The following is an 11,955-nucleotide window of genomic DNA, read 5'->3' as shown; positions in this document are numbered from 1 at the left end:
CTGAAAATCCATAACCTAAACCCAAAATCAAAATCAAATACAAATCCAATAGTGGTAGAGACTTAAGGGCTTTGAGAATTAAGGAGAGAGATGAGGGATTTGAGATAAGGGATCTTCATCTTCTTCCTCATCATCATCATCATTTTCTCTCTTCCTTGTAGCTTTTGAATTGTCAAAAAAAAAAAAAAAAAAAAAAAAAAAAAAGAGATGCAGAGACTTTGTGGGTTAGGGGAAAGTGAGAGGCAGAGACCTTGTGGGTTAGGTGGGGGTAGGTGGGAAATAATAGAAAAAGTCATGAAAAATATTATTTTAATAAAAAAAGTGTGTATAATAGATAAACTGATGTGAATGTTTTGTAAAAATGATGGTATAAAATAGAAAAAGTAAGTTTTTTTGTGTGTAAAATAAACGGAATCTTTTAGATATACTGATGCGGTTGCTCTAAGAGACCTCTTTGGAGGGCATAAAGCTCAACAATGATGTTGGAGGTGTGACCGAGAAATTCTTGATTTAATATATAATTTGACTTTTAATTATGTGTGAAAAATGCTCATTCAAAATATAGGAATAACTCTTAAATTATATGTCCATGCATTTTCACGCATTTTCTTCAAAGTTAGATTAGAGTTTATTGCATATTTTGTTTCTTGATTATCTTTGGTCAATTTTGTTTTTTTGAGAAATAATTACAACATACTGCTAACCCTACAGCTCGAACCTGTTCCCCCCTGGACCCCCAAGCATTTTGTGAATGGGGAAATGCCAATTCAGTTACAAGGCCTTTGGCATCTTAATTTGGTCAATTTTGTTTTGATAATTCTTCTCAAAAAAAAAAAAAAGTTTTTATAATGACTAAGCCGTGTGTGTCTTGGTTATCTGGTTGTTATTGTCAATTATGCAAATGATAAATGCATGGGGTAATTTTTTTTTTTCTTTTTCGTTTTATGTTTTTGGATATTTAACTGGATGATAGATAAGTGAATTGTTTAATATTTGCTATTGCATTCTAAAAGACCAATTGTAGATTGGGCGGGATGGATGCCTAATTTATTCCCACTTGGTAAACTAATATCGAACTTAGTCTATAGAATGTGCATAGATCTTTCCATGTAATTTTTCCTTATTATTATTATTTTTTAGAAATAACTTGCATTTGCAATATATAGGATTACCTTATCTTTAAGTATGAGAGAGAAATATTCTAACGAGAGTTTGCTAAGGACAATGTGCCCTTGCTAAATGACCGAAAGGTTGATCCTAACATATCATCCTTGCAAACTAATCCCGAACTTAGTCTATAGAATGTACATAGATCTTTCCATGTAATTTTTCCTTATCATTATTATTTTTTAGAAACAACTTGCATTTGCAATGGAATTACCTTATCTTTTAAGTATGAGAGAGATATATTCTAATGAGAGTTTGCTAAGGACAATGTGCCCTTGCTAAATGACCGAAAGGTCGATCCTAACATATAGCCCTTGCAAAGAAAGCTGACAGCCACTTCAGAATGTCCCTCATAAATTGAGTGATTAATCCCAATTTCCTTAGCAAATAACATTGTTCTTCTAGCTACTAATATCGCAAGCATAACCACCGAAGATGGTTTTGAGAATTACGGATCACCAAGGATTAAGGCTGGTGTAATGTGTTTTTATTTTGACAAATATTGTAATTTTGGTAATTAATAAAGTTTATTTGTTAATTTTAAGATCAGTTGCATCATTTTTATTAGATTTTGTCAAATTGTTTTTATTAAAAATTTAGTATCAGCAACTTGGTTTCTATCCTCATCCACATGCACAAAATCAAATTGCAAATTAATCACTAAACAAAAATTCGAATAAGATTCCAACAAACTGTTGACACTCTTCGCAATAGCAATAGCAATAACCCTGAACTTTGTAATCATGAAACACTGTATTAATCATATTAACATTGAATGTGATGTTGCACAGAATCAGTAGGCTGAATGCTCCGGCTTCGGTGGGCTACTAGTGGCTGTGGATGGCCTACACAGATGAACACACAATCAAAAGGGGACTGGAGTTGACTGTCCAAACACCCTCCGATGGCTAAGTTAGTTTCTCACAAAAATGGAGTTCCAACTTTGTAGGAGTAAAATTTCAAAATGTACTTGCCCTGGTTTGATTCAGATCGGTCCTTTATATAGAGAACCTTGGAGCGGTTATTAACTTAGTAACTTCCCCAAGATTCGTGGAAACCAATGAATCCAGACATAACTTCCTCAACGGCTATAGAAGTTGCAACCGCTAATAGAAGTTAAGTATTCGAGGAATTTATGGCGATAATTATGGGTTTGGTAACCGTTCCAAGGTCCTGAGAATTTCCCAAGTGTTGCACGTTCGTCTATCCATTTAATGGACGATTTGGTCGTTCTTGGACGTCTGATCATCGTCCATGGACAACTTCATTTTTGTCCATGGACGATTTCATTGTTCATGAGCGATATTTTCGTCCATGAACATCTTTCTCATCCTTGGGTGATTCCTGATTTTGCTTGCTCTCTGGGTCCTGGACGATACCTTTGGACGAATTGGAGATAAACTAATTTTTCGCTATCCTATCAGAATGCATATTGATATTTCAGTTTGACTAAAACTCTTTCAATACACTAATCACAGTGATTTTTGATAGTTACTAAACTCTCGACAATTCCAACAAAAGCCTGCTTAACACATTTTGGGGCTTGAGGTGAAGTATTTTCTTATAAAACTTGTCCTCAATTTAACGGGAATGTGCAGCCCAAACAAACTTGAGTTGCTATACTAGATCCCCGCTGACTATATTTATTTTATGCGAAAAATTATTAATTTCTTCCAATATCTCAAAAATGATTTTTGTTGAACACTTCTTGGCAAAACCATCAATTTGATATTTTTGTGTTTTGAACAATTTTATCATTAATTGAATTGATTTCCTTATATTGATACCACAATAATCATGCCAAAATCATGAAACACGTTAAATGCCTTTCATGCAAAATAAAGCCACATTATTATGAAGATTTTTATATGTGCATAATATTTTAAATATAAAATATTTATTAAAAAAAAAAAAACTTGTAAGTTCTAAATAGTGTCGCTTCAATCAAATACCTCAATTCAACTTCAAATAGATTTATTTCAAACATTGCTCAAAATCATAGGGCCTAGTTAAAAATTTATTTTTCTTTCTTTTTGAGGTGCAAGATTACTACTAATTATGTGTTTTTGTGTTCAACCTAAGATTTCATTTTCAATTGGTAATATCGTCAATTCACTTAATCTTCCTTGTGACATATTTTATCTTAAATATGATTTTATTAATTTTAATTTTGGATAAATTATTTTAGCAGACGCAAATGTACATTTATTGTTAGTTAATATTTTATAAGCAATACATGCATTAGAAAAATAATCTAGCATTTTTACATAACCTATTATGTTAATTGGACTATTTTCATCTATTTATAAAATGTATTTAATTTTTTATAAATATGATAATAAATCTAAATATTCAATATCTTTATAAACATTATGTTTGAGATGATCATTGTCTTTCTTGAAACTATTGGACTTTAGGTATTGAATAATGGATTTTAGTAATGAATTTTTCAAAAAACTATTAATACAAATTTTAATTTTGATAGACAGAAAAAGGAACAATAAATTTTGTGTGAGACTAAAATTTTTACACTTTTTAAAGCGTATTAATATAGCGCACAAAATTCAAAATATAATATAATATTTTTAAAAATTATTTTTATTCATTACATTTGGGCCTTAATTAAAATTTTATATTATAAGACATATAGACAAGACATTCTATTGGCCAATAAAAGAAGTTTTTTTAGTTTTTTGCTAGGTGAGATCGTGAGAGGCCTTACTTTTATTTATTTTTCATTATATTATATTTTAAGGGTAGTATTTTTTTTTTTTAAAAAGGCCTTAGTCTATTGTCTAAATGGCCTGATGGTTGAGCCACCCATGATTCCAACATAGACTGAGAAGGCTGCATTTGGAAGGATCAGATTGTGTGAAGGTGGGGTAAGTTTAACACGTTTGGTGTCTAGTGGATGAATAGGTGCAGCAGAGGGGCCAGGGTTAGAACAAATAAATTTAGAAGGTCTAGTCTATAAAAGCATTCATAGACCTCGTGTGGAAGAACATAAATTTCTGCCATGTGGTTTGTATTTATGTCAAAGTATTTTGGTTTGCAATTAAATCTAGGAAACCTTGACTTATTTTCTGATTTTTTTACTATATTCAAGATCTTTGTCTTCTATTATTTTTAATTTATTTTATTTTATAGAACACTAAGTATTTTAACACATACACATAAGGGAATAGGGGAGAAGTTTTTTAAGAAACTAACAAACACATAAGAGAAGAGGGAAGAAGATTTTAAAGAAACAATCAATGGTGTATATCCATGCCTTTTGTTATCTTGAGTACATAGGATTAGAGTGAAGGGACTGTGAGGCTTATCTTTGACACACTGCATGATGTCTTAGGTGTTCTGTCCCTGGTCAAACTAGCATAGCATGTGCTGATGTGCGTCATGTCCAGATTGCAATAAGTTCTGCCCTCTGTGTCTGATTGTAAGAGAAGTTCCCTGAGTTTGTTTGCGAATCAATTTTTATGAAATCTTCTTATGATTTTGATACAACATAAACTATTCTGAATCCTTTTCTCTCTCTTTCGCAAGAGGCAAGAGGCGTAGGTAGGAATTTTTATTTGGGAGGCCTAATTACATAATCATATGTTGATCATAACTCATATATATATTATATACAAAATTGATCATTGAAATTTAATAATATTTCTAAACTCAAATCAGTGTGCAAAAATGAGTAATTTGCTATAAAATTTATATTAATTCTATAGGATTTCCTATTCAAATATTCAAATAAATATATATTTATTGCAACCTAAATTTTCTTCTAGAAAGAGATAAAATAAAAAATTCAATGTTAGCAAAACTTATCAAGCACCTAAATTCAAAAGTAAAAGATAATATCAACTAAAGAAAAAAAAAAGAGATAATAACCAAAAAAAAAAAAAATCAAATTTGTGGGCGGATAAAAGCTCATGGGTTCAAGTAGTGCACTGTGCACAATGCGCTTCAAAATTGAACATAGAATACATAGCACATAGAATACATAGCACTTTTGCATTCTTATTATAAAATATAAAAAGGATAGAGATATGGCCATTTATTAGGTTTTGTTAAAATAGTTTGTTTTATTTGGGTGGGGTGCACTTAAAAACTAACGGTGGAGTGTTGTATCATTGCTAGATTTCAAAGGGTGGACTAGGTTCCATGAAATTTTTTGGGGGGCCAATTGGAATAATTGTTAAAGCCCAACTTATTTTTGTAGAAGTGCAGCTTATATACTATTATAAAGGGCCTCAATAGTTATTGCTTTATTTGTTTCCTATCCTTTTCTACTGACAAGTATTAGCCTGCCAACTTGTAGCATTATTTATTTTGGAGTGATATTAGGGACTTTGGCCTTACATCTTGGAAACAACTTTTACCCTACAATTCTGAATTGTAAGATTTTCATAATTAATACTACTTCAAGCCTAGTAATATTTATGTGGATGTAGGACTTGTTTAAACCTTTCAAATTCTGATGTAACTGTACTGCACTCCTGTCCCTTGTACTATAGCAATCTGTATTTTATTTTTAGGTAACTTGGCCTTGTGACATATTTCCTTTTTAATAAAGAATTTATTTTGTCAGTCTGTGGTAATTTGGGAGAAGTGGAGAACATTTGACAGAAACATAACTGTAGAGAATATTCCTAGAAATATAATTACCTAAATTCTAATTGGAATGTCATAATCACTTTATATATTTGATGTTTTTGTTACACTCTTGGCAACCTTTCTCTTCACATAGGAGATGCCTTAAGTTGTGTTTATCATGTCAGTGTGCTGTGTGTCTCATGTTTGATGATGATGATGGCTATTCCAATTCGGCACTGGACATCTAGACTTTATATCTGAATACACTTTTTTTATTGTGACATATATATATATATATATATATATATATATATATATATATATATATATATCAAAGTTCAGTGCTGCATTCTGACTGTTGATTTAGTATACCCTGAGGATTCATTCATGTTCATTCTGAATGTGAGGTCCAAGTCAGTTTTCTTGCCTCAAGTTACTAACAAGAATTACCAATGAAAAGTTCCATGTATCTGTCTGAGGTGACAAAAGATGACCAGTGTTTGCCTCTTACATGAACATACTACAATTTTGACATTTAAATTATTGAAAAGGCTAACCATTTTACTTCTCAACCCACTCCAAAAGTTCCCTAATCAACTTCACTCTTTATGCCTTCATAATTGATACAGATTGAATATCACTCTACATTTCAATACCAACAAATGCAATTCACAACACTTATATTTTTCATCCATTTATTTTCTTGTCGATGTATCTGGTGAAAGCTATGTAAATAGATATCATTAGGCAAATATACAGGAAGGTTCAAAATTAAAGAAAACAATGTTTCCAATAAATTACATGTTCCAAATGATACATGATTCCAATACATTACATGTTTCAAATGATACAAACTTGATTAAACTATTTATACTGATTCAGTAATAGATCTCAATCTCCCCTATAGGGATCTCCTAGTACCAAAAAGAACTAGCCTAATCCTCTTTTGCCCAACAAAATGCAATTCAAGTTACCTTTGAAGCTTATTGGTGTTTTATACTATCCTGATTAAGTAACCACTTTTGGCAAATCTGAAGTTCGCTACTACACAGCTCTATACATCCATGTTAAAAAATGGGAGGTACATATTACAACAACAATAAGCCTTAATCCCAAATTAGGGTTGGCTATAGATCCTCACAGATACAGAGGGGCATGCTAACGAGTTATCATTTGTGTGTATTGATGATGAATCCTCAGGCCCCGAAGTTCATTCAAGTTATCTAACAACCTATAAACAACTTGGCCAGCCAGTTTGCACAAAATCACTGTGATTAGCATGACCTCAAAAGCTTTGGAGTCCACATACGAACAAACCAACCACTTTCTCCAGATCTAGAATCTACAACCCTTTTCTTATTCTTGGCTTCAGTGTCCACAGAAGTTTCCCCCAGTGCCAAACTCTTCAAGGGTAATTGAGGACTACCAGTCTCTGTTGATGCCTCTGTAATCTGAATCACCATTTCTAACACCTCACTCATCTTTGGGCGACTTTTTGGATTTCTGACCAAGCACCGGTTGGCTACAATTGCCAGCTTTTGTGCTGCCTTTAGGGGATAATTCCCTTCAAGCCTTGGGTCCAATATTTGATGGAATTTTTTTACATCTGACAGAAATGGCTTTACCCATTCCAGGAGCTTCTGCTCGCTCCTGGGACGGTTTCGGTCTAAAGGGCGCCTACCTGTGATGAGTTCATAAAGGAATACCCCATAACTCCATACATCACTTTTGGATGTGAGACGTCCAGTTTGAACATATTCAGGAGCTGCATATCCCATTGTTCCTACAACCTGATGGAATTAAACAGTTGTGAATGCCAATAGATAATTGGTAAGTGCTAAAAGATTGAATGCTTGGACAGCATAAATTAAATGGTTTAAATTAATTTTGTTCAGTTTCTCATATTGTCTTGGAAGACAGAAAGAGTGTGTGTTGATTTTATTAAAAAAAGAAGTTGGGTCAGATCATTTTCTTAACATAGCCATTGAAGGCAAATCCATCCTCCACATTGGACCATTTGCATCAAATACAGCCCTAAGCACAAGAAACAGTACAAGAATTGGAAACGTCTAATAAATTTCATGTCCGCTTGTTAAAACGAGTACCAAAATAAAATGAGGCATGCATGTGTATGTATGCTTGCGAGTAATTTTAGTGATACCACGAGCATAAATGAATTCATTTTCCATGTGTAACAAAAGACTAATCCAATATTGATGGGATATCCAAATAGCTAGTAAAATTTTGATCTCCCAAGTTGTTACATGATTTTCATTACAAGTAATTTTTCATGACCACTTATGGAGATATAACTAAACCTGTTCAGCAAGGAAGTTTGTTTGAGGAATCAGATCTGGGTTGAGGTCCCCTATCTCTAACATGGATCTCTCAAAACTTTACATGCAAATGATTAGGATGATCAGATGGTTGTGCAATTTCAAGGCATAGTGCAAAAGCAAAAGCAAATCCAAGAATGCAATATTTATAGGTTAAAATACTGTTTTTGTCCCTAGAGTTTGCATGAAGTTTGTTTTTCGTTCATAAACTTGAAGCTCTATTTTCATCCCAAAACTATTGACAATGTTATAATTTTTGTCCTCAAACTTTCAAAAGATTGGTTTTGTATTTGAACTATTGAAAAAGTTTCTTATTGCTTCCCTAAACTTTAAAAAGATTTTTCATACCATTCATGTGACCAATAATTTCATGCCACTTGTTCAGCTCATGTGTGTCATATGTAACATTTCAATAGTTTAGGGATGAAAAACAAACTTCATGCAAATTTTAGGGAGGGAAACAATACTTCTGCCGTATATTATCATTGGCAAGTAAGTAAAACAACCCAAAGTTAACAGCAATTGGAAAAATCTTTTGGAAAATTTATGAGGTAAACAACATGAAGTTGTAGCATTGCAGGTCCCACTCTCAGGTGAGTTTCTCATTACACACTAGTAAATGTATCTTTAAGTTGGTATGCAGTCAAGGAATAGAGATTAAGTAAGTAATCAGATTGTATGATCATACCGCTGTTGAGACATGGGTTAATCCTTCTGAAGGGCCCAACCTAGCCAATCCAAAATCTGATAGCTTTGCATTCCATTGCTCATCCAGAAGGATGTTGGAAGATTTGAAATCCCTGAAGATGATCTATAACAAAATTATTTGATAATGTCAGTAGCATGTCAAATAGAATGCTAGATTAGTTTGCTCTCTTTAGTTTCACTTATTAAAAAAAAATTAAAGAATTTGCAACTCTAGAAATTGTTCATAAGAAACATAATCTAGCTTCCCCCACCATTTTTTCTTCAACATGGGAATCAAATAAACAAAGGAAAATTTCAGCTTAAATGCAGCCACAAATGCATAGGAAATATCCGTGCACTAGAATGAACACACTAACAAACCATATATATCATGAAATGGAAAATAAATTTTGGCATATACCTGAAAATCCATTTCTTCATGTAGGTATGTTAAGCCTCGAGCAGCATCTTGGGCTACCTTCAATCTCATGGCCCATGAAAGAGGTATCTCTGCCCGAGTGGATAGATGGTGCTCAACACTTCTGTTAGGCATATATTCATATATCAGAAGCCGCTGGATTCCTCTTTCATCATCCTCAGCACAGTAACCCACAAGTTTGACAAGGTTAGGATGCTCAACCACCCCAAGAACATTAACTTCTGTCACCCATTCCTTGTGCCCCTACCAAAGAAAGGATGTCCACCAGAATATTAGTTAGGCAGAAAATCTTGGTAATAAATGTAAAAAAAAGGTTTATTAGAATTAGATTCAGTAATTTGCAGTGCCACTATCATGGAAGAAGAAAAAGTTTGTGAAGGATGGCAAGAAAGACAGATTGTGCCAACAGTCACTGCTGAAAAACAGAAGATTGATGTAGTGGCCTGGTATGAGTGTGTCATCACCAAATGGACATCTTTTTGAAAGATTAGGATCTTTGGGTCAAATTTTATGAGTTTCCAGGGTATGGCCAGTGAGGTTGCCATGCCATTCCCCAGGAATGCACACAATATCTAGAAAGAGATTATTTATTTTAGCTGAAACTACTTGCTGGTGAATACATTGTTTATGTGACTAAATCTCAAAATTCCAGAAAACAATGTACATTGCCTCAATGATTAGACTTATGACTAATTGTTGAATTTCTTCCTGAATGCAGCAACAAATACATACAACTAAAAAAATTAACTGATGTTCAACACTAGAAAACACACTACAGAAGTTTTCACTATGATACTTCTAGATATGATTCACAAATAAATTGCAAAAAAGTTATCAATGACAAATGGATTAAAGGAAATTTCTAAAATGAAATCATGAGGAATAAGCCTTACCTGCATCCCCCTTTTACCAAGTTGTTTCACTGCAACTTCAATTTTTGTTGATGGATCTTCTGCACTCTTGATTACCCCCTTATAAACACACCCAAAACCACCTTCTCCAATCATAACAGAGCGACTGAAATTTCTGGTGACTGATCTAAGCTCGGACATTGTAAACACTCTAAGGTTGCTGGATCTCTGAGAAAAACTAGGAAATGAGGTTCTCCGTAAGGACTCTACGGGATTGTCTAAGACATTCTGAGAATTCAGTTCAGACCCAGATCTCCTCACATCACCCTCATTTAAAGTGGAATTGGTGGACAGAACCGACACTGTCTTTGTGCTCTTTGGTTCATCCTTCTTCTCTCCATTGGAGAATGAGAAACACTTCATAGCTTCTAACAAGAACACTAATTATATCCTTCACTGCAGAACCAGAAGCAGAAGAGGTAAGTGGCCAAAGCAACTTGAAAATCATGGAAAGTGAGTCATGAATTGGGCATTAGATGCTCCATAAATTTAAATTTCACTCTCTAATCATGCAGGGTTGACACACACACACACACACACACAGAATGAATTGAAATTAAAGAAAGTTCAAAGAGGATTAAATTAATAAAGATTTCCCATTTCCCTCCTCAACTCCAAGGCCACAACACAAGTTGTAATATAATTCAAATCACCAAACTTTACTCATTAAATTAGACCAAAATTAGAATCTCTTTTCCCCCAAAAACAAAATATTAAAGAAAATACTTAAGTAACCAGCTTAACAAAGAACAACTTTGAATTCATTGTTCTTTTGCTTAAATTCACTTATCTTTAAAACCCTCACCAACAAATTTCCAAAAAGCCAATGAAAATAAAATTAAGAAAACATATTCGACGGTTGTTCCTATATCCATTGCAATACGAAACCATAGTAACTCAATATCTCACTTTCTTTACAAAAACCAAAGCTACCAACAAAGCCCACCTATCCCTTTGTTTTTGGCAGGAGGCATACTACAAAGACATAATAAACTCCAACCCCTTTTTTTTATTATAGAATTGTGTCCTCCCAAACCCATGAAGAGCAACAAAAATCCAAATTAAAGTTCATTTCAATTTCATTTTTTTTTTCTTTTCTGGCAGTGGAAATCAGACAAAACAATAACTAAAAAGTAAAAAGTTGGTATATAAACAAAGTAAAAATTATGAAAGAACTAACCTTTTTATTATGCAATATAATAATCCACAGTTAGATCCCTCAAAAACCAATCTCCTCCAAACTTTTAACAGATTCTCCTTCCTTTTTGCAAATCTAAGAGAATCCCATGCAGTCCACTGTCCCCAGAAGACCTCAATAGGCAAAATTCGAGAAGGGGTATTCAATGAATCCAATGCAAGTCGTCACACGGCAGCTGAACTTGAAGTCAAGCTTAACCCACCAAAATGAAACCCAACAATATTTACGTTACACGTATCATTAAAAAGTAAAAACATCAAATAATTAGACAGGAGTGAATCAAATCTAGAGTGTGAATAAGGTCTTTGAATATGGGGACCAGTCTCCAATAAGACCAGCTGACAAAGGAATAACGAGTTAAGAAGTCTCTGTCTGGGCAATATTTTTAGGTCAAGGTGGTCTTTGAAGGACTTTTGGAACCTTTAAACAAGCTTATCTATATCTATTATCTACAGGTCTTATACAGTTACAGTTTTATTGGGTTTTAAGTTTTAACCGTTAATGTGTGAATGATACAGTTTTTGCAGTAAAAAGCTAAAAACGAGTAACTGTATTGTCTCTCGCGAGCGAGAGGACGCACACACCGTAACAACAACAACAACGATAACAAAACAAAACACTGGCACA

The 11,955-nt window shown here is 33.4% G+C and overlaps 1 protein-coding gene across 3 annotated transcripts; it reads right to left on the bottom strand.

Annotated features, from left to right (window-relative positions):
- Positions 1-6,528: 6,528 nt before the first annotated feature.
- Positions 6,529-11,706, bottom strand: LOC126691863 (serine/threonine-protein kinase PCRK1-like). Of its 3 annotated transcripts, none has more exons than XM_050387124.1 (5): positions 11,311-11,706; positions 10,113-10,566; positions 9,202-9,462; positions 8,782-8,904; positions 6,529-7,547 (listed from the first exon to the last, which is right to left on the bottom strand). In XM_050387124.1, exons 2-5 carry the CDS (start codon positions 10,491-10,493, stop codon positions 7,032-7,034), a joined length of 1,281 nt encoding a protein of 426 aa, XP_050243081.1. In that variant the 5' UTR covers positions 10,494-10,566; positions 11,311-11,706; the 3' UTR covers positions 6,529-7,031. The 3 variants fall into 3 exon arrangements, with proteins under 3 accessions (XP_050243081.1, XP_050243082.1, XP_050243080.1); XM_050387125.1 differs by having other exon boundaries at positions 10,113-10,495; XM_050387123.1 differs by having other exon boundaries at positions 10,113-10,526; positions 11,311-11,705.
- Between the last annotated feature and the right edge of the window lie 249 nt (positions 11,707-11,955).

Source organism: Quercus robur, chromosome 7 (assembly GCF_932294415.1).
Source record: "Quercus robur chromosome 7, dhQueRobu3.1, whole genome shotgun sequence".
Taxonomy (NCBI): domain Eukaryota; kingdom Viridiplantae; phylum Streptophyta; class Magnoliopsida; order Fagales; family Fagaceae; genus Quercus; species Quercus robur.
Note: the sequence above shows the minus strand (reverse complement) of the source record. Positions and strands in the feature narration are given on the sequence as shown.

Bases quoted from the DNA above. Each gene is read 5' to 3' on its own strand.
- LOC126691863 (XM_050387124.1), bottom strand. From the start codon at position 10,493: ATGAAGTGTTTCTCATTCTCCAATGGAGAGAAGAAGGATGAACCAAAG. The intron at 9,463-10,112 runs GTAAGGCTTATT...TTTCTTTGGTAG, and splicing joins TTGGTAAAAGGGGGATGCAG to GGGCACAAGGAATGGGTGAC. The intron at 8,905-9,201 runs GTATATGCCAAA...ATTTTGTTATAG, and splicing joins ATGAAGAAATGGATTTTCAG to ATCATCTTCAGGGATTTCAA.